The sequence below is a fragment of the Mustela erminea genome, chromosome 18, assembly GCF_009829155.1.
Source record: "Mustela erminea isolate mMusErm1 chromosome 18, mMusErm1.Pri, whole genome shotgun sequence".
Taxonomy (NCBI): Eukaryota; Metazoa; Chordata; class Mammalia; order Carnivora; family Mustelidae; genus Mustela; species Mustela erminea.
Genome location: NC_045631.1, coordinates 26,021,864 through 26,045,883, shown reverse-complemented (window position 1 = coordinate 26,045,883; position 24,020 = coordinate 26,021,864). Strand labels below are relative to the sequence as shown.

Below are 24,020 nucleotides of genomic sequence, written 5' to 3'. Positions count from 1 at the left end.
GTGAGCATTTCTGCGATGGCCAGAGGAGAGAAGGGGAACGGGGAGGGGCCAGACTGAGAAATAGATCCCAAGGGGCTCAGGGAGAGAAGAGAAGCTTGTGGGGTCAGAGGGACCGGACTGGCTCCTGTTGAGGCGCCCAGACCCCTGAGATGAGATGGGAAGAGAAGAGATAGGGGTCTGAGTGGACCCCTAGTTCTCTCATCTGCCAGGATCTTCAGAGGGGTGCAGGGAAAGGAAAGTTTCCTCGAAGGAAGCCCTGCATTTGGGAGGACAGGGCTGAGGGGAGTCATAGAGAGGAAGCTGCCTCTGGTCTCAGGAGGGGTACTCAGTCTTCTGGCTGCCACCCCCCTGCTGCAGAGCCTCTAGACTCTTCCATGATGGCTCTAGGTACTGTGCGTCCCACATTGGGTGGGGGCTTCCGTAGGGGTTTGGAAAGCTTAGACTCGGGTAGGGAAGAGGGACAGGGAACCAGGCAGTGGGCCTGGGCCCCCTTCATCAACAGGAAGCCCCTGTTTTCTGGTCTAGTCGCTTCCCTATCCGCTGCCAACCTCTCTGCTCCCACCAGCCTTTGAACCTAGGCTAGGGACCTCTGAAGAGGGATTGCCTCCCCTAGAACTCTCCAGGCCAAGGGCCTTCCTCTTTGGTGAGAGTCCTGGCTGTAACCACCACCGCCTGCACCCCCCCTCTATCCTGGCCCAGGATCACAGCCTCAAGGAACAGCTTTGATCCTACAGAGAGGGGAGGGGGTGCCCACCTCCTCGGGTTTAGGGCTCTATTGTCTCCAATGCTTTTAAATTTAATCAGCAGCTGAGACCAGGCAGTCAGGAGAGGGATTCTACACCCTACAGCCTTTTCTGGGGAGTGGATTTATGTCCACAGGGCTATTCAGGACTGAGGAATGGAGCCGGGAGGAACCCTATTCCTGGTAATGAAATGCACTTCAGGGGGTCTGCGTGACCCCAGGCCAGGCCACTGACTGGCAGGAGAGATTGAAAACCTTTGGTAGGGTTAAGGGGCTACTGATCAGTGACCTTTGGACCCACCTCAAAGTCCATCCCTTTGGGGCCTCCCCGGGAGAAGAATGAGTGGGAGGAGCTGTCCCCTTGGTAATCAGGCTCTATGCCTGTGAGTGTGCCCCACCCTGTGAGTGTGCCCCCTACTATATGGGGGTGGGGGAGATGGGGCGAGCCAGGCTCTGGTGTGGTGTCCCCTGTGAGGCATGGGCTCATGTGGGAGGAGCTTAAGGATGGGCAAGTCTTCACGAATGTGCCTTCAGAGCCACCCCAGAGGCTGTACGTGGGCAATGTGGGAGGTCAGGGCGTAGCCTTATTATCTCCCCCAAGGTTACACGGGGCAAGAGGCTCTCCACTTCTAGCTGTAACATTCCCAGCCTTATCTCCCAGCCAGCCTTGCTGTCCTGGCTTGCCATTAACTAGTGACCTGTCCCCGTCCAGGCCCAGGGCCTTGCTCCCCTGGAGGCGACAAAGCCCTCATTCAAGCAGGGATCATTAGAGCAGGGATGGGTCCTGTTGTGTCTCAGTGACTTATAGGACCCATAAAGCCGTCAGCCCAGGCCCACTGGCCCCAGCCCCGGCGCAGCCTCCTTCCTCTTACTCTGCCCAGGCACCCCCATGTGTCCTGCATTCAAGTCTCTGCCTTTCCTCTAACTCAGGCATGGCCTTGGGCAGCTTTCCAGCTCCCCTCTGATTGCAGCTTCCTCATCTATAAAGTGGGGATCATCACCTGGCCCTGTGCCAATAAATAGTTACTGGGAACCAGCTGTGAGCCATCCCCTGCCCAGCCCAGACTTTCACAACGTGCCTCACGGTTCCCGGGTGCAGCCACTGCCCCTAGGCAGCCTCCGAGATGAATTACAGTTGTCATCCTCCGGGGACGTGCGCCCACACAGCCTGGTCCAGAGAGGGATGGATGGAGGCAGTGGCCAAGCTGAAGGGCTCTGAGGACACACCACCCTGGGCTCCCTCTGGGGCCAGCCACGTGCTCTGTGAGGACAGCTGAGACTTGGTTTCCCTCATCTGCAAAATGAAAATCATACCCCTAACTTCCCCCTAGGTTGTTGTGAGAATTCTGTGAGGTGCGCCTGAAGTGGGCTGGCCCAGGCTGATACAGGAGCACATGTGACCATGACCTCTAAACGGAGGTCCCTTTACCTGGATTAAATCTGACCCTGGACAGGTGTGGATGTGGCCTCAGGTGGGAGGGGACACTGAGCTAGACCCTGGAAAGGCTCTTCCTGGACTCCCAAGACCCAAGGAACGGGTAAAGAAGGTTGAGGAGGGAGGCTGGGTCCCAAATGCGTGGACACAAGAACATGAGATTTGGATTCAGCCCTTGGTGGGACTCTGATTGGTGTGAGGTGGTTCCCGGGGTTCATAGGTCAGAGGAAGGATGAGCACGTATCTCTAAACAGAAAACCATCGCACCCATGTTCAGTCGGCAAGGTGGGCAGGTAGAGCAGGCAGAAGTGTAGAACCAGCTTTGGAGCATCCAAATCCATTCGCATCCCAGCCCCACCACTCACCCTTTACCTCCCTTGGGCTCCAGTGTCCTGGAAAACGGGATACAGATCACACCTCCCTCACATGGTATGTGAGGCTCCACATCTGTGATGCTGAGTAAAGAGCCTTGTGGAGGTCTAGGCACTCAGTAAGTGCTCAGTAAACCTCAGCTGTAATTACTAGCCATTAAGCAAATGCCCTTGATTGTATAGGAGCCCAGAGGAGTGGCGCCTAACTCAGCCAGTGAGTGGGGAATCGGAGAAGGCTTCCTGGAGGAGATGAGATCCAAGCTGAGTATTAGAAGACGAGAAGACAGAGCCCCAAAAGGGAAGGGAAATCCAGCCAGAGGGAACAGAATGAGAAGAGGCATAGGGCACCATGGATAGACTCCCAAGGAGGAGGTAAGTGTGCAGAGAGATAGGATGGGGGAGGTATTTGCCATCAGATGGATAGCACCTGTTTGCCGGGGTTGAAAGTTTGGACTGGTATTTCCTTTGATGAGGAGGTAGGTCTTAAGAGCCTGATCTTCTAGGTCAGGAAACCTCTTCAGAGAGGATCACACGGCCCTAGAAAGGGACAGGGATCCTTAATTTCTTGAGTTACAGAAGAGGAAGCTGAAGCTTGGAGAGAGCAATGACTCACCCAAGGTACCCAGCAAAGACAGCAGAGCCGAGATTTGAACGCTGGTCTCCTGCTCCTCTCCCCATTCTCTTTCCATGCCATCTCACCCTCCCTCCCCACAAACACCCACACCTCCCAGCCATTGGGACCCCCGGCCTCCATCTCCCATTGTTTTCTGCACCCTCAGAGCCTCCACAGATTAGCAGATAATTCAAGTCCAGGTTTGTGTCCCTGGGTGTTAAGATGAAACCCACATGCAGAAGAAGCCTTAATCAATATTCTCCTCTCCACCACTCCCCGCCTTGGATCTCTGCCATATCCTAGCAGAGACAAGAAAGCCTTCCTTGCCCGCATCTGTGAAAGCTGCTGTTTCTCTTCCCTTGTCTTCACGCCTACCCTGTTTCTCTGGTCTATGGGGGGAATCCAGGGGGAGAAGAAGGAGGGGGCAGAGAGAGCTGGAGGCTCTCATGGGGGCAGAGTAGGAACCTCCTTCCTGGACGGGTTGGTGGAAACTTCTTCCGCTGAACATTCTGAAATAGTAAGAGCAGGAAGATGCATGGGGCATGGTCCAGCAGAGGGGATGACGTCTGTTCTGCTCCTGCCCTGCAGAGAGTTCAGGAAAACTCCCCCAGGGCTGTTCCCTCTTCTCTCCATGTCTCAACCACAGGAGTCCAGGCTCACACCAGGCTGCTTTGGATTTTCCAAGTGTACTCACTTACATTCTGATTTTGTGGCAGAAGAACTCCGGAGAGGATGATGAGGGTGGAACCAGGTGGGGAGGAAAAGGCAGCCTTGGGGGAAAGGGGAACATTCCCTCCTTTTGATTCAGGATGCAGCCACGGGAGAACAGGCTCTTTCAGGTCTGTGTGTGTGTGTGTGTTAGCTTCTTTGTCTCTGATTATCCAGATAATACCTTTGTAGACTATTTGGAAAGAAGTGGGCGGGTGTGTGTCTGTGTGTGTGTATGTGTGTGTGTGTGTGTAAATCACCAAAAACCTCTCTCTCAGAGGCAACTATTTTATAATTTGACATATTATTATTTTTTAAGAAGATTTTATTTATTTATTTGTCAGAGAGGGAGAGGGAGACCACAAGCAGGGCGAGTGGCAGGCAGAGGGAGAGGCAGGTCCTGGCTAAGCAGGGAGCCTGATGTGGGACCCTGGGATCATGACCTGAGCCAAAGACAGATGCTTAACTGACTGAGCACCCAGGCGCCCCTCAATTTGACATTTACAAAAAACAATTTTTAAAAAAGATTTTATTTATTTATTTGACATAGAGAGACACGGCGAGAGAGGGACCACAAGCAGGGAGAGTAGGAGAGAGAGAAACAGGCCTCCTGCCAAGCAGGGAGCCCGATGTGGGACTCCATCCCAGGACCCTGGGATCACGGCCCAAGCTGAAGGCAGACACTTAACGACTGAGCCACCCAAGTGCCCCAATTTGACATATTTTTTTTTCTTTTCTTTTCTTTTTTTTTTTTTTAAAAGATTTTATTTATTCATTTGACACAGAGAGATCACAAGTAGGCAGAGAGGCAGGCAGAGAGAGAGAGAGGAGGAAGCAGGCTCCCCGCGGAGCAGAGAACCCGATGCGGGACTCGATCCCAGGACCCTGAGATCATGACCTGAGCCGAAGGCAGCGGCTTAACCCACTGAGCCACCCAGGCGCCCCAATTTGACATATTTTTAAGAAAAAAAATTTTTTAAGCAAAATAATCATCTCCCCAGGGTGCCTGGGTGGCTCAGTGGGTTAAAGCCTCTGCCTTTGGCTCCGGTCATGATCCAAGGGTCCTGGGATCGAGCCTCGCATCGGGCTATCTGCTCGTCGGGGAGCCTGCTTCCTTCTCTCTCTCTGCCTGCTTCTCTGCCTACTTGTGATTTCCGTCTGTCAAATAAATAAATAAACTCTTTTAAAAAAATAATCATCTCCCCACCTTAATCTGTTTAATTTTTGTGTTTTCTCTTTCAGTCTTTATCTATATGCAAAGCACTGTTGACAGAATGAACAGCTCAGTGTTATGCTTCTCAACCTTCACATTTCAGTGCAAACATGAGTCCACTTTACCTCGTAGCCCTTCCAACTGTCATTTTGTGGTTCCAGAATGTACCCAAGCTGTCCTCCGCTGACTTGCCATCTTGCAGGGACATCTTTCCACCGGAGAGGTAGAGCCAAAGACTGGGGAAGCAAACCAGGCATCCTGGTGCCTTCCCCCAGCTCCTCACTGAACAGAACCACCCTCAGTTTGGGAGAGCAATGTGGAGGTGGGATAAGGGATAAAGCAAAAGATTGGTGAGGGACTCCAGCCAAGGGACCCTCAGAGGCCAGCTGGAGAATCTGAGCCTGGAGTCCAACTCTTTGACCTCCAGTGTGCCTGTAAGGTAGGGAACATGTGCGAGGGGGCTGGGGAGATGGGGATGTTCTGCGTAGATCTGGGGGGAAGAGAGTCAGTGAGGAAGAGTGTGCCCCTGGGTGCTTCCTCCCCTCGGTGTGTTTGCACAGCAATGGCGCCCTCTGCTGTCCCTGCACTTCGAACCCATCAGGGCCTTTGACAGTTACGAGTTCTTCCTGGCCACTAACTAGATCCTTCCGCCCTGCCCTGGTGTTTTCTTTATCATTTGGGCAGTGGGCATCATTTAATGACTGTGAGGTAGCATGCGGAGAGTTGGAAAAACAACTCTTTAGGGCCACTCTGTACCCGATTCCCAGAACGTTAGCCCCCTTCAAGGGACTTCCCACCACGACCCCTGGAGCAACCTCATTTCACACCTGAACTACTCTCAGATATCAGAAGGGAAACTGAGACAGGGCCTTGAGCGTGTGTCAGCAAGAACCCCGCCCTAGCTCTTTCCTTCGGGTGTGGCCCCGGCTCCGCCGTGCCCCGGGGACAGGAGGAAGGTGTGCAAGCCTCAGATGGAAGCTTGGATTTAGCAAGGCTGTAAATTGCTCACCTCCTGCCTCTGGTAGGAGATACATGTAGGCACATGCGGGATGGTAAGAATAATCTGCCCGCCTCCTCCCTCACTCCGGCAGCCAAGGGAGGTGGGGGGCGAGTGGCTGCCGTAGTAAGTAATCTCAAAGTTAACTCTGAAATGTAGTTGAAGTTCAGTGAGCCCTCTGTGGGATGGGAATGGGCAGGGCTGGCTTCCTGAGTGTGGGACTTGTGTAGACACAGGGCAGCTGCACTTGTTTGAGTAGTCTGCTGTGGCCCTCTTGACATTTTCCTTTTTAAGATTTTATTTATTTATTTGACAGAGAGCGAGAGAGCACAAGCAGGGAGAGCAGGCAGAGGGAGAGGGAGAAGCAGGCTTGATCCCAGGACCCTGGGATCATGACCTGAGCCAAAGGCAGATGCTTAATCGACTGAGCCACCCAGGCATCTCCACTCTAGACATTCTTGACAATTTTTGAATGGGATGCTCTGTGTTTCCACTTTGTAGCAGATCAGGGTGGGGGTGGGGTGGGGTGCAATGGCTGGGCCTCCACCATCCTAGGGCTGGTCAGGAACCCTGCCGTGGTACCTGAGAGAACCCATGGACCAGCAGCCCCTTCTGGAGTCCTCAGCTGGGTCACATTGTTCTGGACTCCACATGCTTCCGGTTCAAATCATGCAGGTTATTGGACGTGTCTTATAGTGAACATGTCTCAGAGTTTGGGTCAGACTGTGCGTGGAGGCTACAGTAGGGGAAGCGGCTCCTGGTAGAGATGGGAGTGGTCAGGAGCTTCAGCACTGTGAAATGGACAGCACCCTTGAGGCGGAGGCTGAAGCCCTGTAGGGTCGGTGACAGCCCCACACCCTCTCTGCTTACCCTGGGAAGCAAGGTGGAGGAGTGGGCCCAGTCGCACCAAGCCCCTGGGCCAGGGCCACAAGCCCCAGAGGGTGGATGGGGCTCGGAGCCTGTGCTCAGGGGATCAGCCAGAGTTTGAGGTCAGGGATGGGGGGTACGAGGGAGGGAGGGAGACTGGTATTCTGGGACCGTGCAGCCAGGAGCTGCACGCCGAGACGTGGTCCGACCCCTGGCGGCTCTTCCAGACTCTGGTTGCAGTGCTTATTGTGACAAACCCTCCTGTCCCCGCAGGCCCAGGTGTGCGGCCTCCACCTCACACCTCAAGTTGGAAGGAAAGGTAGGGGCACCTCTGAGGAGAAACGGAGGTGCCAACCGGCTGTTCTGGGGGAGGGAGGCAGAGAGGTCCAGCTGTGCTGACTTGGTGACAGGGGGATGCTGTGGACTGTTTCCAGGAGACATGCAAATGATAGGGTTCAGATTCCATGTCTCATGGGAGGGGAGCAGAGCAGCGTCGCAGCCTGGGCCTCCTCCTGGCAGCCACCCTGTCCCCAGAGCCTCCATGGCTCATCGTGGGGCACCCCTGTCAGAAGTGGGAAATGAGTGGACAGAGGTAGAGGGGAGACACTTGAGGGCAGCAGTTTATGGTCATGGGAGGGCAGGCATACCCATCTGAACCCCAGGACCAGGATGAGGCTTTGGACTTCCATTAAACATGACCCCATCTACACACAAGGCCTCCGCTCCTTACTGCCATACACCCAACCTGTCCCTCTCGTCTCCACCCACAACCACGCTCTAGGCAGTCCGCCAGCGCCGTCTGGGGGCCCCCTCCTGGCTGTTTCAGTCTCCAGGAATTCCTGATTCCATCTGCTCACAACACCCTTCCCGATCAAGCTTGTACATCCCTTCAGGCCAGGGTCCCAACACCTCCAGTTGGGTGGGGTCTCCCTAGCTTGGAGCCCTTGGCCCCCGCTCCCTACTCCCCAGGCAGATGTCCCTGGGTGTGGTCTTCGTGTCTCTTCCCAGATCAGCCTTTCCCATCCCTGAGGCCCTGAGCTCTGTCAGTTCAGGAACCAACCAGGTTGGCTTCTTCCACAGCTGAGCTATGCAGCCAGAGCTCGGCATATACGGGTCAGTGAACCAGCCTTGTCTTGCTTTACTCACTGTGGGTGGTCTTACTGAAGAAAGGTGGGTCCGTATAGACCAGTGGCTCAGGGTCGCCCCAGGAGGATTTCTGTGCAGTGCCTTTCAGGACCCAACTGCTGGGACAAACCCAGGCTCATCCAGCTGCAAGATGTATTGGCAATGTTATGAAAATAACGTGGTAGATCTCGGGACATTCTGAATTCCCTTTACAACTAGGGCTCCAGGCCCTGAGAGAGGGCGGTAATTTGTCCCAAGTCACCCAGCGAGGTAGGTAGACCCAGACAATCAGAGGGAGGCTCCTCACCTCCTCCCTTGTCCTTGGAATGTGCACGCAGCTGCTTGCCTTTCCCACAGAGAAGCTGCCCAAAGACACAGCCTTGAGAGAGTAAGGTGTTGATGAGACCTTCTCGATGGTGCATGTGACTGAACCCAGTGAAAGCCTTTCTGTAAACTCTTATGATTCTATCAGTGGGTACGGAGGTAAACTCACCATGCAGCCGGCCAAAACAAGCTTCATATGGAAGTTCCGTTGCTTATCAGACCAGAAAGGTTTGCCCCTTTTAACCTCTCTCCTTGCCCTCTGCATAGGGGGGCTTATTTCAGATTACACCAGGGAAGCTCCGGAAGTTTCAAATTAACAGCGTCAGAGTTTTTTTCTTTGCTTTGCTTTTCATTTCTTTTTTCTTTTCTTTTCCTTTCCTTTTTTCTTTTCTTTTCTCTTCTCTTCTCTCCTTTTTTCCTTTTCTCTCTTTGCTCTTTTTTCTTTTTTTAAACAGTGTCAGAGTTTTTCTAAGACATCAATGGATTGGGGAGATCACTTTCAGCCCTCCGCCCACCACCACCACGACCACAGAAAATCTGATCCTTTTGCAGCCCAGATCACAGCCAGAAAACATAATTCTCAAACTTAGCTCTAGTCTCCTCGTTCTGGTGTTGGTCAAGTGCAACCACGCTTTACTCCCAAAGACTTGAGAAATAGTAGGGCTGCTCTACTGGTGATGCCGGCCACGAGATGGGGGCTGCTGAGCGCAGACTGGTTCTGCGCCCCCCACCCCATGTGTCAAAGGCTTGCACTGGCAGAAAGGGCGCTGGGGAGGACCAAGCATGGGTAGCACAAGGTCAGCATGAGCTGTGGGGAAACACAAACACGGCTGGCAGGTCCTCAAAGGGTTACTTTTACTCATGGAGTTACCATGTGACCTGGCAATTCCACTCCCAAGTCTTTACCCAAGAGGAGTAAAACACATGTTCGGGCGAAAACTTCTACATGACTGTTCATAACAGAATCATTTACAGTAGCCACAAAGTGGAAATAATCCGATGTCTACCAAGTGACGAATGGATAAGTAAAACATGGTATGTCCATTTAGTGGACTCTGATTCAGTCATAAAAAGATAATTCTAACATACTCTACAACATGGAGAAAACTTGAAAATCTTGAGCTAAAGAGAGGTCACCAAAGATCACATATTGCATACTTCCATTTATAAGAAATGTCCAGGGATGCCTGGGTGGCTCAGTTGGTTGATTGGCTGCCTTCGGCTTGGGTTATGATCCCAGCGTCCTGGGATCGAGTCCCACATCGGGCTCCTTGCTCAGCAGGGAGCCTGCTTCTCCCTCTGCCTCTGCCTGCCATTCTGTCTGCCTGTGATCACTCTCTCTCTCTCTCTCTCTCTCTGATGAATAAATAAAATCTTTAAAAAAAAAAAAAAAAAGAAATGTCCAGAACTGGCAGATCCAGAGAGACAGAAAGTAGATCCGTAACTGCATGTGGCAGGCAGTGTTGGGGGGAAGTAGAAGTGACTGCTAATTTGTAAGTGGTTTTTTTCTTTGTTTTTTGGGGTTTTTTGGGGCATGGTTTATGTGGGAAGGCTCACCCACCCCAGTCAGACACAGAGCCTATAAGTGGTTTAAGAGAGAGGGCCTTCCTATTACTTGGAAAAGCTGTCTCTTTCTGGGGGAGGTTGGGTGGAAGCCCATATTTTTTACTGGCTAAGCCCTTGTGCAGTGCACAGACTACACCATGTCCATGGTCCTGCTCCTTATCACCCCAGGGCCACGGCCAAGCTAGTCTCTGTGCAGAGGTGAGGTCCTATGTGAATTCCCTCTTCCTGGTATATGGTCTGTGCCTGTCCAGCTGTGGGGCTTGGTGCAGAGGGTGTAGGGAGTGTGGTGCTGTGTAGGCCCTGCAGGGCATGGGTCAAGAAAGCCTTCAGAAGGTAAAGAAAGCACCCCAGGAACAGCTGAGGACAAACCAGGGGCTTGTTGACTGGATCAGACACTTAGATAGACCCTCCCAGCCCTGTGATCGGGGTCCCCAGGCTAGGTTCCTCATGTGTTCTGGGATGCCCCATTTGATGACCACACTTGTGTGCCAGCAGCCGTGTCAGCGCTACGACGGAGCCATCTCTGCTCTCTTAAAGCTAAGAGTCTAATGGGTCACAGTGGCCATGCCTGGGACTGATGCCAGGGCAGGAACAGGGCACTAACTAAACCTCGGTGTCTCGAGAGGTCCTTCTGTGGCAGCTGATGGTAAAGCTGGGGTTATAAGGAGAACGAATTAACTAAATGATGTGGAGGATGGGACTGAGGATAGAGTTGAGGGGGCAGTGGTTGAAAAGCATTAAAAAAAAAATGAAAAAGAAAGGCATTCCAGAAGGTGAACAGTATGTGCCTGGAAAGGCTCATGGAAAAGGAGAGAGTGGGGGATATTGGAGGAAGCCACAAACCGGTTCTGGCTCAAGGCAGAGATTGGGGATGTACCTGGCAGGTGGGAATGGCCCAGATCACAGAAGTGCTTGTGATTAGGACATCCCGATGACCATGCCACCAGCAGTGGGCAGGGGCCCCTCACCATGTGTCACCCTTGGCCCCTGAGATCACTTACACCTGATGATCTATTCACATGTTCCTTGTGTTGCCTTTGCATGGGCCTTGATGCCCTGAGCTTCCCCTCTCCCTCATCATTGGGACTTTCTGCCTGATGTAGGCTCACAGAGGGGGCATGGACCACCTTGGGTATGTATGGGGAAGAGGTTACTGCTCTGTTCACCGCCCAGCATCGCATTCCCTAACCTTGTCCTCAGGCACCCTGGTAGTGGGTTGCTTCTGGTTCATGTTGGTCAGGTGTAGATGTTTAGGTTGCCAATCATTCAATTTGGTGGGAGAGATCCTACCTTGGCCTTTGGGGAAACCCTCTCTGGTGGTGCCTCAGTTTCCCTCATTCTGCCAGGCCTGCTGGAGGTGTTTGGATCCACGTTTGTCCCAAAAAGGGCTTGGCACAGCAATGAGAAGGTGAAGCCACGCTCCCGGCTCACCGCCTGAGGGCCCAGCAGGGGTGGGATGCACCTGCACCTCCTCCAGCCACCCTCCCCCACAGCCGTGGGGGCTGACTGGCAGTTTCCTTCCTCTTGGGTGCCTGGCAGGCTGGCCAAAGGGGGTGCATGTTGGTTCTCAGGGGAGAAAAGCCCTCCTCTTGCCCTCCCCAGGAGGACTCTGTTACTGATGACCTGGAGTGGGTGTTACTTACCATGATGAGCAGAGGTGTTTGGATTTGACAGAGGGGACAAAATCTGCTCCTTGACGAAGGAAGAAGATGGAGAGCAAGGAACAGGGAGGAGGGTGTCACAGGTAGCTGAACACCATAGGTGAGTCCTTGGCTTTCTCTTGGGCTTCAGTGACTGTCCCATGCCCTCTCTTGCCCCTCTGTCTTCCCGTCTGCCTAGAATGGGCCTCTTGGAGTCACTGTGTCATCCAGTGGGACATTTGTCCCCTTGTGCTGTGCCAGACAGACTGAGGAAACTCAGGTCCTGGTAGGCGAGGAGACTTACAAAAGGACCCTGAAATGTCAGAGGTAGGACTTGAACCCAAGATTTTCCATCCCAGTCCACACTGCCCTATGTGGGACAAATCACTTTATAAACCCTCTTTTTTCTCATCTGTAGGACACAGACGATGCTGTCTGTCTCCCCAGAGATGGGGCGAGGACTAACATTCATGGTTTCATCAAGGGCATCACCTTCCAAATTCTACCCTCAGGCCTCCCCCTACGGTCCCACCCACGCTGGCCCATTTCCAGACAGGGCAGGCCCTGCTCCCTGGCGCTGTGACTGCAGCCCAAGCCCCAGGCCCCTGCCCTGTCCTCACACTTGGCATCGCCCGTCAGGTGGCAGGGCTGGGCTTCGTCCTCAGAGTGGGCAAAGCAGACGTTGCCGAGGTGCAGCAGTCCAGCCAGGACCTGAGTGGGCAGGAGGACACAGTGTGAGCTCTTTCTCCGGGGCTGGTGTCTCACCTGGGAAGGGCCTGTCTCCTGCTGAACAGAGTCCCAGTAACAGGATAAGAGGAGACCCTCCTAACTGACGCCCCCTGACAAGGGACCCTGTCAGCACAATGCAAGCAGCTTGTATCCCATCACTGACTAGAAGGGAGGCGTGTGCTGTGACAGTGCCCACCATACCGATGGGGCCGAAAATAGTTAAATCACCAGCACAGACCACACAGTCATGGAAGAAAAAGCTAGGATTTGAACTTAGGGCAGCCTGACTTCAGCTGCCTCTGGGTCGCTCTCCTGGTCTTTCAGGTGTTCTTCTTGGTGGGGCTTTGGTGCTCAGGAAAGCATGGTCTGCCTGGTCAGCTCAAGACAAACTTCTGCAAAAGAATCCCAGCAGGGGCGCCTGGGTGGCTCAGTGGGTTAAGCCGCTGCCTTCGGCTCAGGTCATGATCTCAGGGTCCTGGGATCGAGTCCTGCATCGGGCTCTCTGCTCAGAGGGAGCCTGCTTTCCTCTCTCTCTCTCTCTCTCTCTGCCTGCTTCTCTGTCTACTTGTGATTTCTCTCTGTCAAATAAATAAATAAAATCTTTAAAAAAAAAAAAAAAAAAAAAAAAGAATCCCAGCAGAGGGGCAAGCCCGGGCAGGCCGGCTGGGTGCATTCTGGCTGACTCAGGCTGCGTGGGGCTCCCCCAGAAACTTCCCTCTCAGGGTTGGGCAGCCAGGAGAAGGTAGTTCCTGTGGGGCAGTGCCACGGGAGCATCCAGTTGGCACTGGTTCCTTGTAGATCTGTGGGTGAGAGAGAGCCAGTGGCAGACCGAGGGGAGCCCAGGCCCATGAAGGAGTAAAATTGTGTAGCTAATGTGTGGGGAGAGTTCTGAATGTGTCTGTGGGGCAGTCAGTGTGGACACTGCAGAGAAGCATGTAGACCTTTGGGGTTTCCAACTTCTTTCCTGGTGACAGCAGCCTGGATTAAGAGGACAACTCCCACCCTGGGGAGATCACTGTCTGATGGGGGAAGTATGGCCCTTCACTGGTGGTGCAAGGACCATCCTGGTTTCTCCCAGGGCACCCAGCACCATTCCAGGGCCAGAAATGTAGCAGGAGCAAAATATTTGCCCATGAACAAGCCCCCCATTTTTTTCCCCTCTAAGCCTCAGTTTCACCAGAACTGGGGAAAACCTGGCTGCATGTGTTACTGCTCCAAGAGCTTCAGAAGGTCATGGCCAAGGTGAGACCACTGACATTGGCCAAGAGATACCTGCGCTGATCTTGGGTTTGTGTGAATGAGGGACCATACTGTTCTGTCCTATTCATGTTGTACAGGTGAAGCAAAGGACCCGGACAGAAGAGATGACTTGCCCCAAGCCGCACTGTGAGATTGGGGGCAGGGGAGGGGAGGGCCAGGGATGGTGTTCTTCTAGGACCTGAACTGTTCCAGAACAACTTCCTAATATGCCTCGGAATCTCGACCTCCCAACCACCCAGGAGGCAACCACAGAGCAAGGTCCTCCAACTCGGCAGGTGTCCCTCCTTCAGGTCCAGGACCTCCCACGCATGGAGTGCACGACGCTCGGCTTTTGGGTGTCGAAGACCAAGCAGGACAATCGACTGGTTTTCCCCTCCAGGCCTTGCGGAGTGCGAATTGGCTTTGGTTTGGAAACCCGGAAAAGACGGGGCAAGCGGAGAGCAGGTGGAGGCGGGTCCCCAGGATGCTGGGCATCGTGCCGCATCAGCACCGCCTGCAGGAGGTACTTGAAGCCCGAGTGAGGGGGCCTGTCGCAGGGGCAGGGGTCCCCTGACTCCCCAGTGCAGTTGGTTCTAAGTCTGGTCAAGCCCGCCCTTTATGTCGTCCCCTGGCCGTGCTCAGAGGCCCTGTGGTCTCCTGTTCAGTGGTCTCATTAGTCTTACCCGCTCTTGTAGCCCCCCCCCCCACCCCTGGTTGAGAAGCCCTGTTTTTGAGAAGAAATCACAGCAAGCAGCCCTCTGTGCCCAAAGCAGGGTTGGGGGGCATCTAGGTTCCTGAACGCCTGTCTACACTCCAGAACTCTGGGGGTTTGCCTCCAAGCATATTCCCGTTCTTCCTTGGTTGCCCATAATAAAAGTAGCACGACGGCCTTGCAACATTCACTACCAACCCCTCCCCCCACCGCCGCGTCACCATTTCTTCAGCTGGGGAGGGAGATAAATTAGAGTAATAAGATTTGAAAAACAAATTGCAACACCAAAAAAGCCATGTTACGTAATGCAGTGCCATTTTACAGAACAAGTTGTCAACAAAAATAGGACTAGTTAATTCTCTGGAAGCAAAATTAATTAAAAATTCACAGGAGATGCCAGAACACTTCGCTGGGAGGTTTTAAGAAGTATTGGGACTCTGGAAAATTCCTCACTGTATGGGTACAAATAATCCAAAGCTAAAGCTCCGGAAGTGCAGGTTTCTGCCAGAGTTGAGAGCTGCGGGCTGCCTGCCTCGCCTTTGCAGGGGCTGAGTGGGGCCTGGAGCTCTGGTGGGACATGCTCTCCTGTGGTAGTCATATCATGGATAAATTCAATGGAGGATTGGCAGGCAAAAAATAAAAGAGAGGAGGAATTTCAAAAGTGCAGGCAGTTCATTCTCTTCCATTCCAGAACTGAGCCCGAGAGGGCCAGGCCCCCAGCCGGTCCCAACTCCTTATACCTCTTAAAGTGCAGTTATTTATTTCTCCAGGCTTAAGGGCAGTTGGAGGTGTTCGTTTGTTTTTAAAATACCTTTTGAGGGGCACCTGGGTGATTAACTTGGTTAGGCATTCGATTTGATCTCAGCTCAAGTCTTGATCTCAGGGTCATGAGTTCAAGCCCCATGTTGGGCTCCAATCTGGGTGCAAAGCCTACTTATAAAAAAATTTTTTTTAAAATATCTTCTGCTATTGTGCTGAGCATAGAATATGACCTTTATGAAGAAGCATAACACAACCTTCATAGAAAAGAATATTACTTCAGTGGCTGGCTCATCTGGTGGGTGTATGTTTCACATTTTAAGAAACCGTGGGACTCTCTTCCAGAGTGTGTGTACCATTTTACATTCCCACCAACAGTGTATGAGGGTTCCATCTCCTTGTGTGAGGAGGTATACCTGGTACTTTTGTATCAAAATGAGAAATGCTGTTGGTATGACATAAGACTCAGCATGTTGGCATTTGTAGATGAAACTAAAAATCACCTATAACCTCACTACCCCCCATGCTTTTGCTGTATTTTCCTGCAGAATTTTTTTCTGAACACCCACAAATGGAATGAAGGGTGTACCATGACTGAGTCATTCCTCTGCTATCAGATACTTGGATCGTTTCTGATTTTTTTAGTTTTTAAAATAATATTGCTATGAGCATAATGCTAAATAAAGTCTTTCGATTTGGTTATTTCATTAGGAGTGGAATTGGTTCATTCATAGAAGTAGAATTATTGGGGCAAAGGCATGAAGGTTAAGGTTAAGCTTCTTGGTGCACACTGTGCAGAACCAGTAAGGTCTATATGCACATGTACACGTACAAACACGTGTGTGTGTGTGTCCTGGTCAAATGGACATATGAAATTAGCCATCATGGAAGTGAATTACTGATGCATTGCTACAGTGTGCATTAAACTTGAAAACATGATGCTAAGTGAAAGAGCTAGTCACAAAGGGCCACATATTTTGTGATTCCATTTATATGAGATGTCCAGATCAGGCAAATCTATGAGACAAGGATTAGTGGTTGCCTAGGGGATGAGAGGATTTGAAGGTGATGACTAAGGGGTGCAGGGTTTCTTTTTGGTTTCTTTTTGGGGTAATGGAAATGTTCTAAATTTGCCACAGTGGTGGTTGCACAACTCTGTGAATATGATTAAAGCCACTGAATTGTACGCTTTTAAAAAAATGTTCAATGTAAGCTTTATTTTTTTTTTTAAATTTTCAATGTCAGCTTTATGCCCAGCATGGGGCTTAAACTCACAACCCTGAGATCAAGAGTTGCGTACTTTACTGACTTAGCTAGCCAGGTGCCCTGAATTGTACACTGTAAGTGGATGAATTATACAGTATCTGAGTTATATGTCAACAAAGCTGCTTTTAAAAGGGATGCCTGGGTGCCCCAGTCAGTTAAGCGTCTGCCTTCAGCTCAGGTCATGATCCCTGGGTCCTGAGATGGAGCCCTGCTGTGGGCTCCCTGCTTGTGGGAAGTTTGCTTCTCCTTCCGCCTCTGCCTGCTGCTTCCCCTGCTTGTGCTCTCTCTCTCTTTCTGACAAATAAGTAAATAAAATCTTAAAAAAAAATAGAGTTGCTAAAAAATATACCAGTCACTCATTGTAGCCAATAGAGTGGTATGTTTGATATTTGCTGGGTGTCAGCTCGGTGATTTTATTTTTGTCTGTGCTTAAAAATTATGAAGTGGCCTTATTTTTCTCATTTTATCATGGTCTCAGAGTAACCTTATCTGAGGTTGGTATTGTTGATTGCTTATGTCCAACAGGAGAAGAAAATACTTGGCTCTGTTTGACCAGTTCCTAGCAAAGCTGAGGTCTAACTGTGAATGTCAGATCAATTGTGAATGTCGGGGGCTGTGATTTTTCTTCCTCAGTAGACACTGAGAACTTCAGTGGGAGCCTCAGGGACCCAAAGGAATGCAAGTTAGCACACTTGGGAAGGCCACAGAAGCTCTGGTCCCAGCCTCCTGCTGGTGTGAGCTTGGGCTCATATGTGTGGGGCTTTGGGAGGTGGGGCCCCTAGGCTGGAGGAGAACATATGCCATCTGTGTTGTAGGGACCATTTGTACTTCCTGTGTCTGCTGCTATTTCAAAGTACTTAAAGGCAAAATGTTCTTTTACTCACTCTGCTGAGGAGGCCCCGTCATACTCCTGTGACCACCTCTAGCCTTCTCCCTGCTTTGTTCACTCTTCTAGGATTCCCTCAGTAGCCCATGGAGGACCTGTAGGGTTGGGGTGAAGGGGAAGAGAGGGGAGCAACAGCTTTTTCAGGCCTAGCAAGAAGAGAACTTTTCCTGTCTTTGCTCTCCATTGCTGTTGATTAAGCCTTATTTTGTGTTGGGTTTAATCTCCACAGACATCTAGGGTACCCAGAGTCCCTGCAGACCCTTCCTGGTATCACTGCCTATCAGAGAAGGCAGAGGAGAGGATCCAGTAGAGGTTGGGGGTCCCAGTGAGAAGAAGGCAGGGAGATGGCATAGAAGGAGCACTAGGAGTTTCAAATTCCAGCTGCGGTTCACTAGGACTAAGGGCCTAGCATGTGTGGGAGGCAATCAAATCTGGAAGACATTTGCACTTCCTCCAGGCCCGCAACCTTCCCCATGGCCTTGCCAGCAGCATCCTTTCTTCTTTGGATGCTGTTTGAGTCCTTGCCTTGGCTGTGGGGCCAGCCAAGGGGTGGCACATTGGCCCTCAGGCCACATGGACCCTCCTCCTGTCCCCTAGGATTATGTTGTTGAGAGCCTAGAGTGGTGGTTTTTTAACTACCATCATAACCAGAGCTGTTAGGATCTGACTGAGGGGACCTCTCTTAGCATCAACCCCTTGATGGATGAAGTGGAGAGCAGAGGACGGGAAGGAGAGTGTCATGGTGAGTTGAACACCAGAAGCTGGTCTTTAGGCTTTCTCAGGGGCTTTGGTGACTGTCCCATGCCTTCTTTTGCCCCTCTGTCTTCCCATCTGCCTAAAATTGATTTGCTAATATCCAGTTTGCCTCTTGGGGTCATTATGATGCCCATGGTGACATTAGTTATTATGCATTGCCATGGAGGTCACTCTGCGGAGCCCATGTGTTGGTGGGTGGTGGGATTAGACCTTCTTATCTCCTTGTTGAGTGTCTACTCCCTCCCATGCAGGTGTGTGCTGAGCAGCACGGCCCATCTTTAGACACTCACCCAGGGTGTACTAGCAAGCACCCTGGATAAGGAGAGGGGTAGGTTTCATGAGTCAAGCAACATGATTCACTCTGCAGTGCAATTTTAAGAATCTTCATTCTTGGATGGTTCAACAGTCCTGAGGCCACTGACTGCCCTTCCACTAGTACACAGTCCTCTGGGGCCCTGCAAGTTATGTCCAGCCAGAATGCTCTCAATACCCTGGAGATCCTCAAACTGGAATTGCTGGTGTTTGTAGGCACCGGACTTGGGTCCTTTCATGAATCTATGAAGAGAATATTTGCTAGGTGCTGACCATATGCTCAGCAACTCTGGAGCGCTCTCTGAAAACCCTTTTGCCTCAACTGGTACCTCATCTCTCTTCCAGCCAGAACTGAGGCCAGCTGATGCTAAGGAAGCATGACTGGGCCCTGGACTGCCAAGAGGGTCACTCATGGGATCCCGGGGCAAGCCAGGGCATGTGTGGGTTTGGTCATGAACACCAGTGCAGTCTTCTGGCTGCTCTTTCTGGGGTTCTATTGGCCCTATTTTCTGGACTAATTTCTGCCCCAGGAGCTGTAAATATGCAGTTTCTTTATGCTACCAAACATTACTGCCATTGTGATTATGCTGTGCCATTTACTCCTCTGGGGACAAGATTTCAGACTCTAAGTTGCAGAGCCCTTCACTGGGAACATCTGGTCTCCCCCGCCTGCCTGGGCATTGGGTGGGTAGGGGGAGGGGTTGTGAGCATCCACAAAAGTTGGGGGTCATCCAGAGTGGAGGGAGAAGCATCTTTACTGCAGGGAGTGTATACAGGAGGAATTCTAGGTATTGTCTCACCTCATCGTCTTCAGGTAGCAGGCCTACCGGGCTTGGATGCAGGTGGGAAGAATCGAGTTCCTGGAACGTGAGGGGACCCTCCCCTGGGCCCAGTCTCCCCACACAGCTCATAGGACAAGCTGGGAGAGGGCAGTGGAGATATCCATAATGTGTGAATGCCTACTTACTCTGGATTGGAGCATGGCAATTGAGTACAGTCCACTTTCCTATGCTGAGTAGCCCCTGAAAACATTGGCCCTCCCTGGGCCCGCTCTGGGAAGTTCGGACCTCCAAGTCGATTCTCTTTAAGCCCGCTGAGGCAAACAAGCATCCTTGTGGATTATTAGGCCCGTGTGAACAAGGCCTGGAGTCCGCTGGGTTGGGAACGGTGGCTGTAGGCAGGGACGGACTGACTATTCTCTGTTCTTCGGCGGCAGGGCCCAGCACATTTCAGCACCGTGGGCTGGACAGCGCCTTTCAGGGCGAGCTGGTGGCGGGCGGCAGGGACGGCTTTCCTTTCTTAAGCAGACCTTTCGCGCAGAAGGAACAAGACAGGAACAGGACGGAGTTTCCAGGGTGGGCCCAGAGCTGGGGTTGGGGTGAGGGGCAGGGTGTCCTTGTCCCAGCGCAAGAGGCAGGTGTCACGTGACCCAGCGCCACCAATCCGCATTAGCCAGTGCCTGGACTTACGGCATTATGCAAACGCGGGGAGAAGCGTCTTCCCGGGGATGCTGGATCCTTGCCTAGGAAGCCACCCTATCTAGCAAACGCTACGACCAACGATGGGCCCAGGGAGGACCTGAGAACCGCCCCAACCCACACAGCGAGGCAGGGGAGGGCCAGCACTAGGTAGGGCCTGAAACATCTGGAAAACCTCATTTCAGCTCAAACCTGTGAGAAAAACCACCAAACAAGCAGCCCTAAATTTACCTGCTGTGGGCCTGTGGGCTCTCAGTCTGTGTCACCTCTCCACTCATTGCCTTTATCATAGCATTATGCTGCCGAGCCACGACGTCCAAACGTGCTCTCAAGGTCCTGGCAGCCTTGGGTACCTTTTTGGACACTGTCCTAGGGGTGGCTGTTCCCAGAAAGCCAGCCTTGAGGCCGCAAGACAGGTTCTCAGGTGACATAAGAGGAGAATGTGACTTGAGAGAGCGGTCGTTTCTCGGCTACCAGGAGAAACAGAACTATTTGGATGTGACTGGGAAGAAGCAGTGCAGATATGCACTGTTCCTCCTCCAAGTAGTGGAGGGATCGGGTAGAGGGTAGAGGCGGGTGATACTGTGCCATCAGATGAGACCTGAAGGCAGTGCCGCTTTAGCCTGTTCATAGGATCAGAAAGGTCCCGGGGAGACCCCAATGCAGGAGGGGGCACTCTTTAAAAGCTATGCTAGTTGTTTTTTTTTTTTTTTTCCACATTTAGTTTTATTGTAACAAAGCAACTTTTACACTTCTAACGTTTAAAACTGAGCAGCCTCTTTCCTTTCCAGTGAAACAAAAAGAAAATTTAAAAATAAATAGGAGGAAAATTACAATAGAGAATGTCAATTCCAGATGAGATCCTACAGGTTCTGCTGATTCTCCCATCGAATAGCAGGGCTCAAGTCATCATTAGGAGAAAGTTTTATTTTAAAAGTCTGATGCTCTACCGACTGAGCTACCCAGGCCTCAGAAAGTTTTATTTTAAAGGTGTCATCTTGAACTGCAAGGATGTCCGCTAAACATCACAATTAAACATGCCAAAGGAGAAGCCATGTTGTCAAAATGCCCACTTAACCCACCCAAACATCTCAAACCCACCCTTTGCTGACCTTCTATAACCCCATTTTTAAAAGTTTTTTTCAAACAAGAGAAAGTAGATAGGTACATGTTGGTAAATGTTTACTGTCCATATTCACATAGAGACACAGTGTGATCTCTGAGCCCCATACACAGAGAAAGGAGGAAAAAAGCTAGAATTCTATGGACTACTACACAGGGGACTAGCACCCTCCAGCTTCCAGCAGAGCTAAGGGAGCAGAAGCTTTTTCTTTTTTCCCACAGAAAAAAGTCTGGTGTTGATTCCATAAAGTTTTTGTTTTTGTTGAGACAGGAAGAGACAAAAATGAATTTGGAACAAAAAGGGGTAGAGATTCTTTTCCCACTGTAATTCTGCTCAAGATATTCCCTCCCCTACCCACCCCCCCCCCACCACAAATAAGCTGAGAACCATGGTATAAAGGGAGAGAAAAAGGAGACTTCAAAAAACAGGGCGAATGAGCATGAGAGGAGAAAAGAAAAAGAAGAAGAAGAAAAAAGACAGCAACTTGCTCCCAGGGACTGAAGAAAATTTAAAAAGGAAGGTTAGAATCCATTAGTGTTCCATCAGTCATCTTCTGCTTCATCCTCCGCTCCTTCCTCCCCCTCATCATCATCTTCATCTTCTTCACCTTCATCCTCATCTCCTTCTTTATCAGTATCTTCTGATTCTTTTTTTTTTTTTTTTAAAGATTTTATTTATTTATTTGACAGAGAGAAATCACAAGTAGATGGAGAGGCAGGCAGAGAGAGAGAGAGGGAAGCAGGCTCCCTGCTGAACAGAGAGCCCGATGCGGGCCTTGATCCCAGGACCCTGAGATCATGACCTGAGCCGAAGGCAGCGGCTTAACCCACTGAGCCACCCAGGCGCCCAGTATCTTCTGATTCTTCATCATCATCATCATCTTCGTCTTCTCCTTCCCCTTCTTCATCAGCCATATCGGGAACCAAGTAGTACTGTAAAGGATTTGGCCAAATACCATCTTTGAGGACCTCTCCTAACTCATCTTTGCCTGCATCAGAACGGTCAGTAAACCAGGTGAAGAAGCTCTCTGGTTCGTCATGCTGTCTCTTCCTGCTGGCTTTATTCCATGCTGTCTCTTCCTGCTGTGTTTGACTTGAACGTTTCATCAAATCCTTTCCAGATTTCCATTTGATTTCAGTGGGCTTTGAAGATGCATCACCACTCTCATTCAGATGGAATTCTTTGGGGAGAGCTTTATTTTTGAAGTAAGGGTTTTCATCAAAACAAAACTCTAGGGGCACCTGGGTGGCTCAGTGGGTTAAACCGCTGCCTTCGGCTCAGGTCATGATCTCAAAGTCCTGGGATCGAGTCCCGCATCGGGCTCTCCGCTCAGCGGGGAGCCTGCTTCCCTCTCTCCCTCTCTCTGCCTACTTGTGATCTTTCTCTGTCAAATAAATAAATAAAATCTTTAAAAAAAACCAAAAACCAAAAAACAAAAAACTCTAGGGGTGCCTGGGTGGCTCAGTGGGTTAAAGCCTCTGCCTTCAGCTCAGGTCATGGTCCCGGGGTCCAGGGAGCTTGCTTCCCTTCCTCTCTCTCTGCCTGCCTCTCTGCCTACTTGTGATCCCTCTCTCTCTGTCAAATAAATAAATAAAATCTTTAAAAAAATAAATAAAAATCTATTCTGTAACCTGATTTAATATCTTCCAATTCTGTCACTTCAACTCTTGTCAAATAATGCAGCGTCTCTTCATCCTCCTCCCCAAGCAGTGCCGACACTAGTGGATGGTTGGCAGATGTTGTTACCCCCAAATTGGGGATTTTGGTGATCCATTCCGACCTCTTCTGAAAAAATGGTTGGCGGAGTTTGTTATATTTCTGTTCTACTTTCAAAGTCTCACTGGCTTGTTCATTAAGTCTGTCTGTTTCATCTTGTACTTCATCAATATGTTCAGTTGCTTCTTGCTGTTCTTCTTCTCCCTTATGCAACTGCTGAGATGTTGATGTCTGCCCTGGCTTGGGGGCAGGAGGGAGTCTCGGTTTCTTCCTTTGAGGCGGGAGTGAAGACTGGCGTTTGGGGGCCATGCTGAGAGGAAACTCCACGAAACCAGGAGAGGGGCACACCTGGAAACTCTGATTGCTCGCTATGCTAATTTTTAAAGCTTCTTGTTTTGAAATACTCTGAAACTTCCTGGAGAAGGTGGTTCAAAGAACTTCAGGAAACCCATCGCTCCTCTTGAGCTCTTGTTAATGGTTTGCCAAGTTTCTTCTATTCTCTGCTTTCATTTTCTCCTTCCCTCCCTGTCTCTTGAGTACACACACTCATATGTGTTATTGTCACTGTTGTTTTGAACCGCTTGCCAGCGAGTTGTATAGGTCTTATCTGCTTGTAGTCTGTGAAAGAGCCCGGTCACTGGGCATCGCTGGGAGCCACAGCCCAGTGGGGAATCAGCCTGATGGGGTAGGTGGGGATCTAAGTAGAGTGATCAATTTACTGGGGACACTGGGGGACCCTGTATCTCATGGTTTTCATCTCCTCAGTGAGCCTATGGGGTAGGCTGTTTGCATCCCTCAAAAGGCAGGTAACCGCCCCCCCACAACTCTGTCAGGGGGGGTGCCCAACCAGGGGAGGAAGCCAGCTCTAGTCCCCACATCAGTGAACAGCTCCCATTCAGGGGCTGGAGCTGGGGAAGGGGCTGAATTATCCTGCTGCCACTTCCTGACCACCACTGACCATTTTCAGCAGTGTGATCTCTCCTCAGGAGGACCAGATTCTTGGCACGGGGCTTGGAAGTAGGAAGTGAGTCCTGTCTACACATAGTAGGACACCCACATGGTGGGTGTTTGGTTTTTCTTGAGTCTGGGGCAAAGTTTTGTTTTTTCTTGAGTTTTTTTTTTTTTTTTTTTGGTTTTTCTGTTTGGTTTTTCTTGAGTCTGGGGCAGAGTTTTGTCACTTTGACTCCCCACCCCCACCCCCAACTCCCTCTTCTCCATGGCTTACTTCCTCTTCAGTGTCTCTGGCCTATGGCTTCTGGTTATAATGGACTTTTAAAAAAATATTTAATTAATTATTTGAGAGAGAGAGAGAGAATGAGCGAAATGAGGGGGAGAGGCAGAGGGAGAGGGAGAAGTGGACTCTCCAGTGAGCAGGAAGCCTGACGTGGGGCTTGATCCCAGGACCCCGGGATCATGACCTGAGCTGAAGGCAGACGTTTAACT

General features: G+C 51.0%; 1 protein-coding gene and 1 long non-coding RNA gene across 2 annotated transcripts; both read right to left on the bottom strand.

Moving 5' to 3' along the window:
* Positions 1-20,991, bottom strand: LOC116578102. The gene is made up of 4 exons (XR_004280736.1): positions 20,925-20,991; positions 17,766-17,772; positions 1,968-1,973; positions 1-10 (listed from the first exon to the last, which is right to left on the bottom strand). It is a non-coding gene; the product is annotated as an uncharacterized LOC116578102 (long non-coding RNA).
* Positions 20,992-21,372: 381 nt separating this feature from the next.
* LOC116578101 (protein SET-like) lies at positions 21,373-22,901 on the bottom strand. Its single transcript, XM_032322053.1, has 3 exons — positions 22,474-22,901; positions 21,700-22,085; positions 21,373-21,501 (listed from the first exon to the last, which is right to left on the bottom strand). Exons 1-3 carry the CDS (start codon positions 22,884-22,886, stop codon positions 21,404-21,406), a joined length of 897 nt encoding a protein of 298 aa, XP_032177944.1. The 5' UTR covers positions 22,887-22,901; the 3' UTR covers positions 21,373-21,403.
* Between the last annotated feature and the right edge of the window lie 1,119 nt (positions 22,902-24,020).

Bases quoted from the DNA above. Each gene is read 5' to 3' on its own strand.
- LOC116578101 (XM_032322053.1), bottom strand. From the start codon at position 22,886: ATGGCCCCCAAACGCCAGTCTTCACTCCCGCCTCAAAGGAAGAAACCG. The intron at 22,086-22,473 runs TTTATTTTTTTA...CCTAGAGTTTTG, and splicing joins GGTTACAGAATAGATTTTTA to TTTTGATGAAAACCCTTACT. The intron at 21,502-21,699 runs GTGGCTCAGTGG...AAAAAGAATCAG, and splicing joins AGAAGATACTGGGCGCCTGG to AAGATACTGATAAAGAAGGA.